Source organism: Columba livia, chromosome 18, assembly GCF_036013475.1.
Source record: "Columba livia isolate bColLiv1 breed racing homer chromosome 18, bColLiv1.pat.W.v2, whole genome shotgun sequence".
In the NCBI taxonomy this organism is placed as follows: Eukaryota; Metazoa; Chordata; class Aves; order Columbiformes; family Columbidae; genus Columba; species Columba livia.
Window position 1 is genome coordinate 8465400 of NC_088619.1, and position 19294 is coordinate 8484693.

Sequence of the window (19294 nt, forward strand, 5' to 3'; positions counted from 1 at the left end):
CCCGGGCCCAGCTCGGAGCCGGAACCCGATGCCACGGCCGGGGTGTCACCGCTAATAGAGTCCCCCAGCCCGGGCCCCTGCGGGGGTGACACTGCTGTGCCGCCAACCCCACGCTGCCTCCGCCGCTGGTTCCCCGGGGCCGGTGGGTGCCCGGGAGATGAGAGATCGGCCCGGCCTGGAGGCCGCCGGGGGCCGCGGCGAGATGGCGGCTCCGTGCGCCGAGCGGGAGCGGCAGGAGCGGCTGCGGGAGGCGGCGGCGCTGGGGGACGCGGAGGAGGTTCAGCGGCTGGTGGAGCTGGGGGTCAGCCCCAACTCCCAGAACGAAGTCAACGGCTGGTAAGGCTCCTCCGGCGGGGTCCCCTCCCCGGGAACGCTCCCTACCCCGGTCGGGCTCCGTCCCCGCGGGGCTCCCCGCGGTAACGCTCCCCCTCGCTGGGACAGCGATCGCTTCTCAGGTTTCCCAGCGCTAATGCTGCCGTGGGTTCGCTCTTTCGCATGAAATGCGAATTAGTTTGAATTTAGAACGAAATGAAAAGGTCGGTCCACTGCCCGATGCCTCAGAATCCCAGAATGTCAGGGGTTGGAAGGGACCTGGAAAGCTCACCCAGTGCAATCCCCCCATGGAGCAGGAACACCCAGATGAGGTTACACAGGAAGGTGTCCAGGCGGGTTGGAATGTCTGCACAGAAGGAGACTCCACAACCCCCCTGGGCAGCCTGGGCCAGTGCTCTCCCTCTATAGACATCTGTGATGCAGCCGGTAACCACCGGTAACCGCCGGTACCCACGTCCTGCTTGAATCCTCTGGTGTGTGCTGCTGCTCCAGGTCACTATGTTGTTACTCTATGTTGTTATATCTATCTATCTATCTATCTATCTATCTATCTATCTATCTATCTATCTATCTATCTTTTGGAAGGGCATACTAGCAGCCTAAGACAACTCGGGCAGTCAAAACACAAACCTCAACTCGCCAACTTGTGTTCAGGTCTAACCAGAAATAATTTTTATTGACTCCTAAATCAGGTTTGAAAATTCCTTTTCCAGCAGGGAACTCGCAGGTTGTTTCAGTGATAGAGGTTAACGCCTTGTTTTTGACACCTCATTCAGATACCACCCAACAACACTGGAACTGTGACTTTTCTTTAATAGACACTTGCACAAGTGGGCAAAGAACTGTGTTTACAAACCATGCTTACAGGATTTTAAACATAATTTACTTTGCAAAAAGTGCAAGTCATTGTGCTGACAGCATTAATTAAAAAGTAAAAATAGCATCCTAGGAAGTATCCATATATAGATACACACAGAATTATTTTAAGTAGACGTTATTCTTTCAGAATTTAAAGTTACATACACAAACCTTCTGGTTTTTATTTTCTGGAAAAGTTAATAGCCTAATAAGTGACAAATTGAAGAAATCTTGAACTTCAAAAATACTATTGTGGTACTTGTGGTATCCAGAGCACTAGAGCAAGGGAAAACTACATCAGCAGGTGTCACTGCAGGCTCCAAAACCAGCGTAAACTTCCAAGGAAGGTTGCAATTAAAGTCTTTTTTGTGCTAGACGTGCTTTAGGTCTTGTTCTTCTCATAGGCAGCAAGAGTTAATCTGCCGTAATTTAGGATTTCAAACAGTGTTACCGTTTTCCATGCGCAGGACTTGTTTGCACTGGGCATGCAAGCGCAACCACGCTGCGGTGGTGGCTTACCTGCTGCGGGCCGGCGCTGACAAGGACATCCTCACCGCAAAAGGGGAACGGGCGGCCCAGTTAACGTCCAGGAGAGAGATAAGGAAGATTTTGGGAGGTAAACGTGTTGGCTGTGCGATACGATTCCCAAAGACTTAGTAAAAAGGTGTTTAAAGCACGTACACGCTGATCTTTATTCTGCGTGAGACTGTGTTTGGGTTTTAGCAATAACTGTGACTCGATTTCCAGAGTGTTTACTTGGTAAGAAGTGGAAGTTTAATGGAAGAGGGCTACCAACAAATGGCACATCCAGCTAGCCAAACTTTTTTCTAAACACTGATAAATTAGAAAAACGGTGTTTTGAAACATGCTGTGGTTAAACCAGCGACAGATAGGTGCAGTTTCCTGTTTTCAAAAGAGCAACAGGAGAAATTCAAATTTGTGTGAAGCCCTTATATGAGCACCACCTCATTTTCCCAGTGTTCTGTGGAGCTTAGACACTGCGTTGAATAAATGGAAAATTAGCAGCCCAGAGAAACAGCTCATTAGAGGACACTGGTAGAGCATTTTTATCGTGTTTTGTAACTGTTGGAGCGGAGTAAGCTTTGCTGCTAGAGGTGATAAGTAATTTGAAATGTGGTCGATTAACAACCTCATCCCTCCCTTTGTATTCCCTTGTCTGTGTTTGTTTTCATTATTGTCTCCCAGCTGTTGAATTGGTAACGTTTCAGCTCTCCCAGTACAGCATGTTCTTCTCCCTTTATCCCTGGCTTTAATATCGAACAACATATTACCCTTTGTTTTTCATTGCCTTATACATTATGAAGACGATACCATTATACCACCAGAGACCGTGTTACAACGTGCTGGCTACGGATTAAAACAAAACAAAACTATTGCAGTGTTTAGAAGGAAATAGCACCCCCAGAATTATTGGAATCAGACTCTGCTTTTGTGTTTACTGTATTGCAACACCTAAGCACAGTTCTTTTTACTGTAGAAAAACAGCATAGTGCTTTTGATTCATCTTTTATCCTGTGATGCTTTTAACACTCCACTCCCTCGCCTTAAAAGTAAAGGAAAAAAGAAACTCCACAGTGCAATAGCAATACTTAGTATTTTCCTCAGTCTTGGAGAATGTTGTTTTGTTTGTTTTACAGTGGAAGATGATGAACTCCCAGCCTTAAAGAACGATTCGGATCTGCCAATCATCCCTAATTACCTGGCTAACCCACCTTTCCCTTATATTTATAACACCATGAGCAACAGCATTCCGGATCCCTCCCTCAATGGGAGTATCTCACACTTCGAATCACGAGATACCGACTCTTCTTTCCTGCCTGATGCGGAGACCTGCCCAGTTGCATCAGTACAGCATGGACACGCTGCTCCGGATGCAGCAACGTGCTCCAAACCCGCCATGCAGAGAGCTCCGCTCTACCAGGGCGCCGTGTCCTTGTGCCGAAATCCCCCGTCGCCCGTTGGATCAAATCCGGCTGCACCACAGCAGGAGAACGGCTCCTGCCCGGGGCCTGTGCCAGCGTTTCAGCCGGTTTTCTTCACAGGAGCTTTTCCACTTAATATGCAAGGTAACAGTAAAGTCTCTTCTCACTTTGTCTTAGAACTTCTGTCACCTTGGGCAGTGAAAATGAGGGTAACAGATAATCACAGCACTGCTGCAGATTTTCACTTTCCCATCCTTAAGCATTCAGGGAACATCTGAAGGGAATTAAAGAGGTAGATATCCCATTTCTGCCGGAACTTTTATTAGAACATTGATGAAAACATTTGCTGTTTGTCTCAAATGCTGTAAAAGCATACAGACACCCGGGCAATCCAATTCTCTAAATAGCATACTCCAACCTTGAAATAAAGAACATGAGTGAGCAGCTAGTGAGCTCGAGAGACCCTCACACGGCTCAGTCTGCAGCCCCGTGTCTGAGGTGAGCTGCTACAGGAGCTGCCGTTTCTGCGGGTAAATGTTGCCTGCCCAAAGACGGAAATCCAGAGTTTCCATTTCAATTCAGAGTTTCGTTTTTGAAATAAAAGCTGTTCTGATGCCATGAATTGGCAACGAGAAGTTAAAAGAATCCATTTGAATTGTAGTGCCTGATGCCCAGAAGAATTAGAAAACAATAAAAGCAATCTCGGATTGCTGAGGAAATTAAGGATCAGTATAATCTTCTGCTTTTAAGTTAGCTTAAACCTAGTAAGATGAGTATTCACACAAAGGTTCATACATGCATATACACACACTGATTAGATTTGTGATGATTTTTTCAGATAGGTCGATGAAAGTCAATCTAATGAAAATTGTGGTCATACAAGTCCAGATGTTCTTGTACTGATACAAAGTCAGTAGAACATAGAAGTATTTGGAAGTTAGTACAAAGATCTATTTTCCAATTCCTTTATACATCTGCCTATTAATATACCTTTTTATTTCTCACAGAACTGGTGCTTAAAGTTAGAATACAAAACCCTAATCTTAGAGAAAATGACTTCATTGAAATTGAACTGGACAGACAAGAACTGACCTATAAGGAGCTGCTCCGAGTGAGTTGCCGTGAACTGGGTGTTAACCCTGAACACGTACAGAAGATCAGAAAATTACCAAATACAATGTTAAGAAAGGTAAGAACTCTAAAATTTGGGAGGTGCAGTGACTTATAGAAAAGATTTTTAGGTTACCATTAAAAAGGAATAATTTGTTGGTCATCTGCATAGGCTTATATTGAAAAAAACAAACCAACCCCAAACTAAAGCAAAACCACAACACCAACACAAAACAAACAAAAAACCCCTCAGCTTTAGTAGTTGTTTGGGGGTTTATTAGTAAAAGGGTTCTCAAGTTTCCTGATCATTTCCATTCAGAAACATTTGGTGTTGGGCCCAATTAATATCTGATTGCTCTCCTCCACTCCTCAGTGGAGTGCAGCACCGCCCCCCTGGGCCTGTCACAGCTCTTCTCAGCCGAGTGTCCCAGTGCAGCACGGACTGGATGGAGTCCTTTCAAAAAACCAGACGGATGTCTCAGAATTATTCTGAGCGCAGGTCTCTGAGTGTTAACAAGCTTTTCGCTTCAGTGACACTCAACCTGTGCAGCAAACAGACCTGCTGACCTGTTGTGCCGGTGCACCGCTGACCTTTCTTTGGGTCTCAAATCCCTCTTGAGCACTGTTGGCGTCAGTTGTGGAGCTGATCTGATTAATGGACTTCCCTGTTGTGCATCTTCACTGACTATAAGACGACTTATTCATTGTTGCTCAAGCAGCAAGGGTGTCTGCCCATGTTCTCTGCAGACCCCAAGCCAGCTGCAGGCAGGACCCACTTGGGCAAAGGCAGGAATTAAGTTCATGACTTTCTAAGAATTACCAAAGGGGAAAAAAAGGAGCTGAGAGTGGCATGCAGTAGATCTTTCCAGGTGTAATTCCTCACTGTCAGTACTGCATTCCTTCTAAAAATAGACCGAAGTGAGTAGGTGAATAGGATCCCAGAATAAATATAAGATGCAACAGGATGTCCGCTTTCCAGTTTACTGGTCGCATTTCTAGATTAAGACATAGCTTGTATTAGTCTGAGCCTATTTTTTTAACTTACCTCTGCAAAACTGAACAGATGGTTTATTGCCTAACAAATTATTGTATTTATTTAAAGGACAAAGATGTTGCAAGGCTACAGGATTTCCAAGAACTGGAGCTTGTTCTAACAGTAAGCGACAAACACTCACTTTTCAGAGTCCCAACGCTTTCTGAACGGAGTGGTTATAACAAGAAGGCATCCGAACTGACATATTAATTGCTTAAAGAATAAAACAAAAGATTTGCGTCTCTCATTTTAAAATTACATTTGAAATACAGTATCTGTAAGGGCTAACAATGTGAAAAAAAGATCTATTTTGTTAACCTGGAAATAAACTGAAGATGTTACGCACAGTTACAGCCTCTAGTTAATCTAAGAGTAATTAATCTGATATGAAAGTAGCTTAATGCAAAGCAAGTATTGGTGAAACTGTTAATGCAACACTTTTCCTTAGAAAAATCTTGAAATACTGTAGAGTTAACAGCTCTCAGGGAAAAGCTTACCTTAAACTGTTCTAATAGTTTGTTTGCTATAAAATAGCAGAGGTACCCAGGCTAAAGAACCTGCCGTGAAACCCATTTAATATTTGTACTGAGTCCATTACCATTAATGTTCACTTTTTAGATCACATATTTTAAATCATATTTTGTTTAGAAGGAAAACAACCAGAAGGGTTTAAATCTCTAGAAGAAGCACAAAACCATCTCTAGTTTAAATACTAACAAGTGACTTATTACCTGTGATTTCTTAATCCCTGTTTACCCTTTTCCCTATTTCTCAGGTGAAAACAAAAAGTGACAGTAATTATCCAAATCATAAATATGCTCTCAACCAAAATCCCTTTTATTGTTGTCTGTCAATATATTGACGTGTGCAATTGAAAATACTATTTTTGTTACTGTATTGAAAACACATTTCGCCAACGCTGCTTTAATTTCCCCTTTTAAAAGCACAAAAATGGTAATTTTAGTGTCCTTTTCTCTCTACATTCCTGAGAAAAATTGCATCTTGAAACTTTAAAGTTGCCTGTGTAAAAAAATTAACTAGTGAAATGCCCGGGGTTGTCTGGGCTGATATTAAATCTTGATGTTCCTATGCAATGTATTTCCTTTTTTGTCCAATGCCTTGTGTTTACCTGCGTTGCTGTCTGAAAAAACAACACTTTTCCTGTGACTTAAAATTCAGAATTAGACTACTTTGCTATGAAATTCTGAAACAAATAAATTGATAAGTATTTAAAGAGCTGGATTTTATCTAATTTTTAAGGATTTTACTCAGAGTAAGACAAAGGGAGAATTCTATTCTGGGAAACTGTAGAAGCATGTAGCATGAATTAGATGAACAAACTTCAGTACCAGATACAACAGGAAAACAGAACATGCTGAACCAGAGTGAATTTCCCACTTTTTCTGTCTTCTCACTCCCTTCTCCCCGGTTTCTTTGGAAACTACAGCACCCAAAGGATTGCACTGTCTTGCTGCCTAAGAACTGACAGCCCGAGTTAGCGGTACCTTGCATGCAAACCTGTAAATGGATTTATATGAGCAGCGTGCTGAGCAGGGAGCCACTCAAACTGTTCCAGCACACGAGAGGGAGCCCTCTCCCCATCCACCTCGTTTTGTCCATGCAAACACCCGAATTTCCTGCGTGCCACTCAACTAGACCGAAGCTCGGTCTCCTAAGGCTGTAGTAGAGCATTTAGTCACAACACAATATCCTTTTCTGCAAAGTGCTGGAGGTCAAACGTGGTCCGAGTCACTGGCAATAGCTATTTTTATACTGAATCGCTGGTGGTGTATTAACTTCTGTGTAACGCAGTAATAAAACTGTTGTTCCTCGTGTTGCACTTTGGCCGTTGTGTTCCCTGGCACAAACACCGCCTAAATCCAGGGACGTACCAGGCTTAACCAGTCAGACCTAGTGGAGAAAAAGCTCAGCTCTTGGGTTGACGTCTTCCTTGTTACACCGATTATCTTGCACCGATTATCGCTGTCTATGCATTCAGAGGAATATTTTTATACCTTAACACAGTTTATACTCAGAAAATACTGTTAACACTCCTAAGTCTGATTGATGTATAATCATTACATTACTGCGTATGACAAATAATTCATTACTTTGTGCTCCGCTGTATGAAATCTTAATGTTGAATGAATGCTTGGCTGCAGGTTCTTGTTTCTATTTAAGAAGTGTCATTTGTAATAATTAATAAATGATTATTTTTGCCTTCTCAAAGTTTTTCTGAACTTTACTTATGGAAAAATATAGGGACGTTTTCTTGCTTGGTGGAAGAAGCGAACAACTGAAGCGGAAGATGTCTTAGATTCTAGCAGCAAATACTGTTTAGACATGGTACTCCCTTTATCTGAGGCGGCTTTTTATCAATGATAAGGGAGATATTTATTTCTGCAATACAAATCACATATTATCTCAGGTGATTAAGTGTTGAATGAGATAAATTATATACACATCTGCTCAGCTTAAATGAAGACTTACTCATAGTGACTTCATCCGTAAGACAGATAGAGTGAAATTATAACACTTCTGTGCCAATCATGTCCCTGCAGGCTTATGTGGAGCCTCCCAAATTAGTAGAAATTGTGTAGTTAATGATTTATATTAAGCCATCTGTAGGTTTAGTTTTAAATACACGTTACTTGCAATTCTTAGGCTGAAGAGGAATTATATAAGGCTGAAGTTGCCCTGGGCAGGGATACCCCAGGTCCCACAACCACATCATTTCTCTATTTTTCAGCTGAGTCACCGCTTCACTGGGCTTGTATTTCCACTTCAAAACCAGTGAGTCCTTATGCAGAAAACACAAACCAGTTATGTTTTGTACCATTAATATAATTTACTAATTCTAAACCCAAATACAGTACATATTGCTTTGTGATACATACATTTTCTTGGCAAAATGCTTGGCATTCTTTGGGAAAAAAAAGCATATAATAAAATACTTTATGTGTATAGAAAATATTTAAAAATATAAAATTCACTTTCTGGTCCTTGTCATAGTGAAATACTTTGTTCACATATCACAAGTTTAGTCTACTACAAAAACTGTTTTGTAAATTACAGTACATTCACAAGTCACTTTTGTGGCAAGTCACTAATGTAAAAAAAATAAAATAAAAAACCAAAATCAAAGCCCTGAGGGCTCTTCTTTTCATGCTAGTCCAGCATCTTTGGCCATACTGTAGAAAATCCCCCTGGATGCTATAAGGCTTGCAGGTGTATCGAATTCAGCGATGGTTCCATTGTCCAGAACAAGCACCCTGTGCAAAACAAAAGATGGTGGCAAGGTGGGGGGGAGATTCATCTGAGAACACCTTGCAGGAAACCTGACAGCCCTTTTTATCACAAAGCAAACTGCTCTCATCTTTTCCTTGCTTTTGTTTTCATCATGTTGAAATACAACAAATGAGAAACATTCTCCCCGAGCTGCTGTTTGATTTTTAAAGGTGCAGGACACTCACTGTTTCCCAGGGGTGATAAAGGAGGGCAGGCAAGTGTCATAGTTCTGGAATTGAAAATACATTGCAGAAAGCCAACAAGGTAAAAGCTCACTAAGTATAGTAATATATTTTACAGTCATTAATATGACATAATGTTAGTGAAACAGTTGCAGCAGCTGCTAGTTAAAAAAGGATCCCTAAGCTTGCTGACAGGGCTATTGATGCAATCGGGTCGGATCTCTTGCAGGGCTCTGGTTAGTGAATATAGAACCTGCTTCTTATGCCAACAGAAGCAAAGCCAGGTCTGGACATTGTACCATTATATGGCTTAAACATCATTGCTTACATACAACCTGACAGGAGCATCAGTGTGACTACCTAGAGACAAACCAGACCAAACCACGCACCATTAAGAGATTCTTACCTCGTGTAATCCATAATGGTGTTCAGCCTGTGCGCTATTGTCAGCACCGTGCAGTCTTCAAACTGCGTCCTAATTGTCATCTGGATAAGATCATCCGTCTCGAGATCGATTGCTGCTGTCGCTTCGTCGAGGATCAGGATTCTCGTCTTGCGAAGCAGCGCTCTTGCCAGACAGACGAGTTGTCTTTGGCCAACGCTGCCAACAAAGACAGGACAGGGCTGTCACCAAGGAGCCCCCACTGCTCAGAACCACTTGTGCTGGAGCAGATGACTCATCAGGTAAAGTTACCCAGAAAAAAAAAGTAGTATTTAGCAAACAGCCCAGTCTGTCAGCCCCAGAGCTAATAAATCCATGTTGCAGCGTTGCTCAGCTGGTTGTAGCGAGTGTTTGTTTATGGCCGGATCCAGTACTGACAGCCCCACCAAATGCTCTCTTTCCATCACTGCGACAAGAGCCGGGGAACTAATGATTACAGGGCTTCTGCTGGAGGGTTCAGAAACACACACAGGTGTAACAACACTGAGCACACGCAGACTTAAATAAAGGAAACGGGGAAAAAGAAAATGGGAAAAAGGAAAATCAAAATAATCTGGGCAGCCCACAGCCCCTCTCCTGCCACAAGAGCGCTCCAGACACGGCCTCTGCCTTTGCGGGATGAGGAGGGAGCTGAGTATTTATCACATGTGTGATCTGTCCACACCACAGTCTCAGAAGACAATGCAACATACTGCAGCATGGCATTTGATCATCTCATTCATGTCTTTCAAATAATAACGGAAAACGAACGTTGCTAAAGCGTCAGCTCAGGCAGAGGACTCTCATTCAGCACAACGCTTAACAGATGTTACAATGGCATTGCCCTCCCTACCAAACCATGTTTAAGGAGCTGCCTATTCCTCACACATTGTCATCCTGAGACTCTTCACCAATCAGACAGGATTTTGGGTGGGGATAGATCCTTCCTAGCAGCAAAGAAGAATCAGGTCATTCGTGGCAGAGGCAGAAGAGCTGGCAAATGTTCGAGCCTTAGTGGTCTTCTTGAAACAGGAACAGGCGGCTAAATCATTTTAGCCAGAACAGACCACTGTGTGAACCTCTGCTCAAGCGTTACCCACTGTTAGGGCTGAATGAAAACTCAGTGTATGCTTCTAATCTGAGCATTCCTTACCTAAGATTTTCTCCACCTTCTGAGCATTCATAGTCCAACATGGACGGCTGACTGCTGACAAACCTCTTCAGATGCGACAGTTCAAGAGCTTTCCATATTTCTTCGTCGGAATATTTATTAAATGGATCCAGGTTCATCCTCAGTGTTCCAGAAAAGAGAACAGGATCCTGGATATAAACCCAGCTTTCATTAGGTAAGTGCTTTAGCTGTTTTAAGTACAGATATTAAAATACTAGTTATTGCTTTGAAGCCTCCATTGCATTGCAGGTAGGCCACCTCCCCACTATCCACTCTGAAAATATATTACATTATACACACTTAAAACCCAAGTCCCAACTGTAAAGATGTTTTACCCTAAATCCTGTTTTATCAGCCAGCATTAGTCTATAAGGTGGCAGAACAAGACCACTTAAAGTAAAAATAATTTGTTTTTCTGAAACAATTTCCAGAGTATAACAAAGCATTTTCTTCCGTGGATAAACCATTTCTTATGGTTTGCTAAGCTGTTAGAGATCCTTCCTTTGAGATACCCAGAAACTGTACCTGAGGAATAATTGTCAGCCGTGACCGAAGGTCATGGAGACCGATCTCTGAAATTTTCACACCATCAATTTTAATTTCCCCTTTTGCAGCTTCCAGGATCCTAAAGAGACAGAGCGTCATGGAGGATTTCCCTGCTCCAGTTCTGCCAACAATTCCAATCTACAACAAATTGCAGGTTTAACAACAAAGCATATCATTAAAACCAAAACAAAACCCAACAAAACAAACCCCCAACAAACCCCCAAGATTCCTCCAAGAGGTTTGACACACAATCTGAATCTAAGAAGGAATGTCACTATCGTTCCACAGAAACCCATGTCATACATTGTGATGTATATATTGTCGTTCCTGTAATTTGACTGATATTGCAAATAAATACATGCATAGGCCTAGAGCCATCCTGAATAACTTTGGGTGATCGGCTGAAGTACCCGTGTTAGGAGGACAAGAAATAAAGGCTTTTCAAAGGGCAGTTCAGACTTTATGGTAAGCATGGTAAGCACTTGTGTCTCCATTCCAGAAGGTGGTTGTCATCCTGTCTGCTTAGTATATGGATAATTCTCTTTTAATAACAGCCTGTTAAGTGGAGGACTTTCTCACACTAATTGTTCTGTCACCAGCACACAAACCCCAGAACTTTCAGTTGAATCACGAAGAAAGAAATCACCCCGAACAAAGACAAGGCAGCAAAGAATGTCATTTCTTTCCACGCCAAAAATTTCACCGGGGAAAGCCAGAGAGCAGAAAAAGCTGGAATTCCTTCTCCCATCTGCACCGCTCGCAGAAAAGTGTTCCTATTGCTGACTTTTTGTCACTTGCACTGGTGCCTTCTACATAGCATGTTGTAGCCTGTTGCAAACCTCCCTTGGCAAGTCCAGCAAGCCCCATGCGATTGTTCCTGTCCAGTTGGCACTGCCAGCTCCTACAACGCCAGCTCCCGTGGGACACGAGCGCATTGGAGCCCCTGTCCTCCACTCCACGGTTGCCCCTGGAAGCCCAGAGCAACGTTCTAGCAGCTGGGAACTCACCTTTTCTCCACCGTGCACCTGAAGGTTTAGACCCTTCAGCACTAGGTCCAGGCCTTTTCTGTACCTCACTGAATAATTCACGAACTCCAGCTCTCCCTTGGACGGCCAGTCTTCTGGGGGGCTCTTGCCTTCAATGATCCAGGGAGCCTAAGGAAAACAGGAGTCAGAAATGCCTCATATCGCTTTAAGAAAAAAATTAATTCAAATTCAGATACAAACATTAACATTTGTGGGTTACTAGAAATATATCTGATAAATCAAGTCTCTATTATATATAAAAAAATAGTAATGGGGAAAAAACATGAGTTCTTAAGCATCCAGCCATTTTGGTCTTTGTTGTGAAATTTACAGGAAAAAAAGTCTGAGCATATAGGGCCAAATCTTCAATGGATATAAATTAACACTTTTTACCATTGACTTCAATAGAACACTGCCTGTTTCATGCCAGCTCAAGCTCTGGCTTTTATCAATAACATGTATCATGCACCTTGTCCAGCTTCCTTTTAGCTTCCAGATTATATACTTGATCTCCAGAACCATATTCTGCAGCTCTCCTCAGATCCTCCTTTTCCTAATTCTTAGTCTCCCATCACCGACACAGGGCTAACAAAACCCAGGGTGTCCACAGAGCAGCAGGTTTCCCAGCACGGCTCCACCTGCCACCTCTAAAAGTGTTTGGCAACAAAGGAAGATGACAGGATGACTTTCCTGGATTAGGCAATACAGTGTTACTGGACGTGTTCTTCTCTCGTGGGAAACATAGACTGATTAAGCTGATTAAATAGAAATACTGTTGAAAACATGTGTGTAGCCTGATAATTGTGCTGCAGCTGTGCTCACTGGCAGGATCACAGCACCATCCGTGCAGGTAGGACTATGCATCAAACACTCCCAACCCAACAGGAGCAATATTCTGACGGTGACACTCATCTCTGCTGTGCTCCAGCCACTTACAGCAGCAGAAAATGAGATGCTAAGCACAGACTGCATGATGGCAGTAAGGGTTTGGAGCTGCGATAGCATAAATTACAGTGCACAGCGTGACATTTGTTCGGGCTAAATGATAACACTCTCGGAGCAGGAACCATCTCTCAAGAGTCTAAAGAAAGACCATGTAAACATGTGCGTTAAAATTTCACCATGCTTGTTGGTGAGCATGCTTGACAATTGGCAGCTGACCTCGGTTTCTGTTTCTGAATACTCTTTAATTCTTTCAACAGCCACAATGTTGGTTTCTAGTTCAGAAGTCATTCGGACCATCCAGTTCAGAGACATGGTCACCTTGGAGAAGACAAAGAACAAAATACCACCCACAGAGGAACAACAGATTTAATAATAACAATAAAAGCAGACACTGCTATTAAGACTTAGATTCACATCAATATTACAAATGGAATAACTACCTTTGCGTTGACACTAATACAGTTACTGGGCCAAGAAGTCTACAGATAATCAGGTGCCCATGTGAAGAAGCATATGACTCCCACAGTGATTAAGAAATGGACATCTCCAAGAAGTTGGTTGGAAGCCATTGCTCTAGTCATGGGTCTCACTGGAAAATTGCTGACAGCAAGCCTGCACACTCATGCCATATAAAAGCTTCTGACAAGAGTGAGGTCATTGCATCTGCTAAATTCTCCACAGCTTGGGTGAATACAGATTATCTCCCACAATTCATTTTGATTATTTCCTTATTAACTTCAGCTTTAACAAGCACATAAATTATTGCTGATATATCCATACCATCTACAAAAACACAAACCCATCAGTGAAGAGAAAGCTACAACACATACCTGCAACGCATAAGATACTGAAAGTCCCACCAAGCCAGGATTCAGGCTGTTTTTACCAATCACAGCAAAAAGGGCAGCAAAAAGGACAATACAGCTCCCCACAAACTCGACTCGAATGCCCAGCCACCTGAGGGAAAGGCAGATGTGAGCAGAATGGTAAATGCCGCTTGGAGAAGTTATGCAAACACAGGATTCTTTAAGTGGGAAGGTTTTATGCCTTTTTACCTGTTGGATACTATGCCAGGATAGTAACTCTTCTGATTTTCATCTGTCTTCTGATCACTCATGTCTATGAAGGATTTCACTCTCCTATAGGCTCTGATGACACTGGCCCCTGAGACGGTCTCCGAGAAGTGCGAGTAGATGGGAGATCTGCTCACAGACTCCAGGCGCTTCAGCTGGCGGGAGGTGGCTACATAGAATCGCTGCCGTTGTTTTGGAGAAAAGTGAAGGGTACATTAAATACTTGCTCTTCTAATTAAGAGTAAAGGTTTTTTTAGGTTAAGGATATAAGGGAGATTGCTACTGATGCACTTCAACCCTCCAAAATGTTCTCTGTAATTAAGAAGATTTTTAAGAAAGTTATCTTGGCTTCACTCCACAACAGAGTATTGGCTAACTGCAATTTCTATTGACTGCAAGTTGAATTTATCTGTGTCCCTTTAAATTTAGTTAATACAGCCTAACAAAATGAATCCATCTGTAGAAGTTTCATCTTGCAAGAACATGAAACATGAATTTGCACCTCCATTATTTGCCTCTGTTTAAGGTCTATAACATAAGCTCCGTTTTTGCTCACAAGTCAATGAAATTGATGCTTTGCATTTTCAATATTTTAACTCCTCTCTGCTTTAAGAACTTGTCAGTATGTCAGATATACACACTTCAATATACTGAAGTGCACTGCAGCTCTACCTCCAGCAGCAGGCTTATCTGTTATTACTTAAAAGCAAAACAAGGTTATGCCTGTTTATTTCATGACCACATTTCACGGGACACTTCTTTTTCTGAGAAGAGTAAATAATGTTTTGTTTACATAAACATGTAGCTACTTCAGATATTTCAATTTTCCTCAAAATTCTTCTTGTTTTTCCTAAAAAGAAAGACAAACAATGGAATAAGAGTCATTACAACAGTAGTCAGATTCCGGTTACCTGAACAAAGTAGTACAGAATTGCAAGTGGAACTATAACCACAGCGAAGAGCGGAGTACTGGCTATAATTACAATCATCGTTGATAAAGAGGTGAAGAACGTGCCGAGGAACATCAGGATGGTCGGTGGGATTACTTCATCGATCACGTAGATGTCCTTGGAGAAGCGGTTGATGATTCGGCCGGTCGGGGTGGTGTCGTAGAAGGACTGCGGGGTGTGAAATTTGTTCTCCAGCAGCGCAGCGTGGAGTGTCCGGGCTGCGGCGATCCCTCCCATGGCCAGGGTGAAGGAGCTGATGAGCACTATGAGGCCTAACAGGTGAAAAGGAGACGTGTTAACCAGTGAGAACGATGCTCCCGATTCCAGCTCTTTGACACTCAGCCTTTTGTTGTTCTAGAAGCTTGTTTTCCTTTACTATATTCCCTGTCCACCCCCTCTTACCGTGCACATTAGCACTATGGCATTGCCAACACTGCTGCCTAAGCACAGGAATGTGTTGCGTAAGATTTCACCACAACCATCCTCCCTCTTCTTTCCCCAAGCCTTCATGAAGTCCTAATGCCACAACCTCATGACAGCTCTTCAGTCTCTTCTGCACCTAAGTTTTCATGTTTTCTCTCCAATTTACCTCTCTCAGGCTTCTATGTCAGCCGTTCAACCCCCTCCAAGGGCTTCACAACAAAATTATAAGCGTTGGGTTGAGCTCAGACTTTGTAGCTCCAAGTTCTGTTACATCCCTTGCTTAGAACAGGATTTCGGGGGGGTGGATTTTGGGCCAATGGCAACTGTCGCCATGGCTTCCCCACCTAATTCCTCTTTACTAAACATTGAGACATCATGATTTTATCCGGTCTCACCTTGCAAGAGGCCCAAGGCAGCGTAGACTCCGATTCGCATCGCTGTGTTGTGCTGAGTCCCGTTTACCACCGGCTCGTTGGTCCAGTCACTGAGCCACACGTTGGCCCCAATAGCAGCAGCATTTTGACAGCAATATAGGAAACATATCACTAAAGAAATGACAGGACTGACAGCCTTCACATATTGCCAGAACACCGTTAGCTTCACCTGCAAAAAATCACACACCGAAGCTGCTTTGTACAACTTATACAATCAGGAGTTGAGACGGAAAAAGAGAGAAGAAAATTCTTCAGTAGAGGAGCTGCTAAATTCAGAAGTGCCCAAACTCTAACATACCACAGAGAACTTCTCTGAAATACTCCTTTCCTTCACTTCAAGAAACTGTATGTTATTAGTTTTGTGGGGGTTTAGGTTTTAAGACTAGACCAGATGGGAAGAAAAACAAAAAAAAGAAGAGGCTGATTAAATAGCAGCGAAGGACGGGTAACAGGAACAGGAGCCAAGATTTTCAAGCAAAAGCAGCAACTTGGCAGGCATACCCAGCTCAGGACTACTTTAAATGGCCTATTTGAGGAAAAGTGCTGAATATGCCCCCATTCAGGTGTCCCTACAGCAGCTTAAAAGTACCACCAAATGCTTGTGCACCCCAACAGGAACATAAAGAGATGAGGCTTGTGGCACAAAGGAAAGCTGCTCTCTCTTCTCTGCGAAACGGCAGAGGAGCAAAAAGAGACAGAGACTACAAAACCCAGTCACAAAGAAAGCATAAGTAGGAATAATTAAAAGAACAAGTGTTGTTGATTAGGGACTTAGAAAGCTAAAATAATGCACAGAAACAGTTAATTACATGTCTGTGACATGGTCCACGCACCTCAGACTAAACAGGACACATTGAGCCTTCTGAAGCGGAGGGAAGGGGCTTTCATTGCAGAACCTCCCTACTCCTTTCTGTCCCTTTCTTTTACTTTTGTATTGCCATCGTCTGTTTTCCCCCTCTCTTCTCCTTTTCCCTGTTCCCATTTCATGCCCTGGCTTTGCTCAGGGAAGAGCGCTGCCCCTTTTGTCCCCAAGAGCATATTAATAACAACAAAACGCTCCTGCAGATGGAGTGACGGGAGTCAGGACAGACCAGCCAGCTGGCTCGTGTCAACCACTGCTGCGGTCACCAGATACCCAGCTGGACCCAGCACCAGCCAAAGAGTTTAAAGACCAACAGCACGGCTCAGGCAGGGCTGATGGAGCTCAGTGCTCTGCAGTATCAGGTGACTCTGGCAGGAGCTGGAAGGGATTTTTCTTATTTTTTCTTTTTTTTCCCAAAGTACGTAGCCCTTGCCAGGCACAGAAACCTCTGCCAAAGTCCCACATCTGAATGATCACTGGCCGCCAGATTAACGCCTAAAGCCTGCAGTCGTGATTTATGCAACACGTTTAACAGAACTGCATCCAATGTAGGAATAAAAAGGATTTTTTTTGAAACAGAAAGAGTAAGTGTAGAAAAAGGAAGGGGGGAATCAAACCATACCGTTCCCATTTCAGTGGTTTCAGCCTGAATAAGTTTCTCGTTCGGGTTTTTTCTTGGCGGAGGAGGCTCTGCTGGCTTCTTCTCACAGACTCTTCGTTTCGTTGACATTTTGTTGGGACATTCTCCTCCCTCAGAAGATATTACACTGAGTTGCCTAGTCAAAACAAGAGAGTCATTAGGAGAAAAAGGGCATATTGTGGCAGTATTAAGGCAAGACTGGGATGCAGCAGATTGGATTTATTCCCAGCTCTACTGCTGAGTTCCCATGCCAGCCGCCCTCACAGCTATGGGTGCTTGCACCACCCTCTGAATGTTTGGTGATGCCAGAAATATAATTCCAAGCAAAGGCTGTGCCAGGACTGGGGCTCTTTGGTAAAGGCCATTAGAGGCTTCATTGCAAGCCAGACATTTCAAAACCAACCCCTGTGCTTCTCTCTTTTCACATCAAGAGTAGCTTGACACCGTCCAAGGGTACAGTTAGGAAAACTTGTAAGGATTTCCAAGATTCCCAACAGAAAGGCGCAATGCAAAGGGTTTATTTATCATACAACTGGTAGCAGTTTGGTGTTGCGGGGGTAAATATACACAGTGGGGCTACCTGAGAATTAGAGAGCTGCTTTAAGAAATTGGTTCGGTTCAGATTAAGAAAAGGATTGTAGGAATAGATGTTTGATATTTGCATGTTTTTCACATTTATTTTCCGAAGAACACTAAACCAATTTATTTATTTACAAGAGGAAACTAAGGAAACTAAAGCCCAGACTAAGAGGCAGTATGTGACTAACATCCTTCAGATGTGTTTCACCCCAGACACGGACTATAACACAAGAGGACCTCATATTTACCTAAGAAACTGTTTGCGGACCTCGTTTGTCACTGGCTCATTGTCTGCCAGATCGTTGTGGATGCTGAGGGTGTCTTCAGCTAGCAGGACTTCTTCCTCCTCCAGCACTGCAAGACAAGATCACATCTCAGAATGCCTGCTGAAGGAGGCGAAAAGCACAGAAAAAGGTGGCTGTACAAAGTAAGAGTCATGAAAAACAATATCACAGCAGGAAAATCTTAGTGCATAAACTCCCCATAGTTTTGCTTACAGCCCTTCTGTGCATCACTTCTCCTAACTCAGTCAAAAAGACCTTGTGAGGCAAGCTGGCTGCCAAATGCATTTACATCACATTCCTTTAGCACATCAGAAATGTTAAGTGATGGTGTTATACTCGGTTCTAGCTAAATTCACGCTTAGGGAGTGCTCTGGGCATGAGGTGGGGATGGGGCAGTCCTGTCAGGATCTGCTGCAAGGCTCTGCTGTTGCTGGGAGATGTCACACGTGTCCCCCTGCCTGTCTGGAGAGGATCAGTGCTGCCATCAGAGAGCGTGGGAACACTGTCGCACACAGGAAACATTTACCGACATGCTTTAATCTCGTATCGTTTTATCAGAACCAAACCAAGCTGAAAAGTAACCCAAGATTAAAATGTTGCTTGAACTGTGCTATATGAAAAATCCAACAATATATAACTACAGACTCTGAGTTACCCCTTTGATAGCAAGCCCACTTTGTTCTTGACTACTGCATTTTCCTGCTGAGCTTGATTTTGCTAATTGTAAAATAAATTAATAACTTTCAAGTAATTTCTAACACAAGAATTGCTTTTTTTCTAGGGCAAGCCACATGAAATTTTGAAAGAAATTTGTGAAAGTATTTATCAATAATACAGACCTGGACACAGTCAATAATTTTCAGGGTAGCACAGAAAGGCAAATGCCAGGTTGTCATGAAGAAGCAAGTGACATTTTATACAGAGAAAATATCTATAATCTGGTTGTCAGAAAAAGACACATTTCAAGAAAAAGGAATACTGTACTTGTTGGCTCGTCCTCTTCGATGTCGTCATCAAGAGCATAATTCCGCAGGAATTCTGCAAAGTCCTTGTTTTGTTTCAGAAGCTCTTGGTAAGATCCCATCTCAGAGATTTTGCCATCTACCAGGACAACTATATAGTCTACCTGAGGCAGGAAGCTGATGCCATGGGTCACCAGAATTCGGGTCTGGACAGGGAAAAAGAGAAAAACCC

The 19294-nt window shown here is 43.0% G+C and overlaps 2 protein-coding genes across 3 annotated transcripts in view; one reads left to right on the plus strand and one right to left on the minus strand.

Moving 5' to 3' along the window:
* Positions 1-38: 38 nt before the first annotated feature.
* On the plus strand, positions 39-7506 carry ANKRD40 (ankyrin repeat domain 40). Its single transcript, XM_065034825.1, has 5 exons — positions 39-336; positions 1659-1807; positions 2850-3278; positions 4142-4323; positions 5347-7506. Exons 1-5 carry the CDS (start codon positions 158-160, stop codon positions 5485-5487), a joined length of 1080 nt encoding a protein of 359 aa, XP_064890897.1. The 5' UTR covers positions 39-157; the 3' UTR covers positions 5488-7506.
* A 599-nt stretch (positions 7507-8105) lies between these two features.
* ABCC3 (ATP binding cassette subfamily C member 3) overlaps positions 8106-19294 on the minus strand; it is a 47539-nt gene continuing 36350 nt past the window's right edge. The window contains exons 19-31 of one of the 2 annotated variants that reach the window (XR_010467046.1): positions 19085-19268; positions 18065-18170; positions 17220-17373; positions 15697-15904; positions 14840-15150; positions 13911-14110; positions 13686-13812; positions 13072-13173; positions 11893-12039; positions 10865-10964; positions 10322-10488; positions 9154-9348; positions 8106-8549 (exon numbers count right to left, since the gene is read on the minus strand). Coding sequence is in view for 1 of the 2 variants with exons in the window: in XM_013367197.3 (XP_013222651.2) it covers positions 8441-8549; positions 9154-9348; positions 10322-10488; positions 10865-11023; positions 11893-12039; positions 13072-13173; positions 13686-13812; positions 13911-14110; positions 14840-15150; positions 15697-15904; positions 17220-17373; positions 18065-18170; positions 19085-19268 (2169 nt within the window). In the remaining variant the exon portion in view is untranslated. Of the gene's footprint in view, positions 8550-9153; positions 9349-10321; positions 10489-10864; positions 11024-11892; positions 12040-13071; positions 13174-13685; positions 13813-13910; positions 14111-14839; positions 15151-15696; positions 15905-17219; positions 17374-18064; positions 18171-19084; positions 19269-19294 lie in introns of both variants that reach the window. The other variant, XM_013367197.3, reaches the window with a different exon arrangement.

Coding starts and splice junctions, on each gene's coding strand:
- ANKRD40 (XM_065034825.1), top strand. CDS start 158: ATGAGAGATCGGCCCGGCCTGGAGGCCGCCGGGGGCCGCGGCGAGATG. Junction 3,279..4,141: donor TTTTCCACTTAATATGCAAG/GTAACAGTAAAG, acceptor TATTTCTCACAG/AACTGGTGCTTAAAGTTAGA. Junction 4,324..5,346: donor CAAATACAATGTTAAGAAAG/GTAAGAACTCTA, acceptor ATTTATTTAAAG/GACAAAGATGTTGCAAGGCT.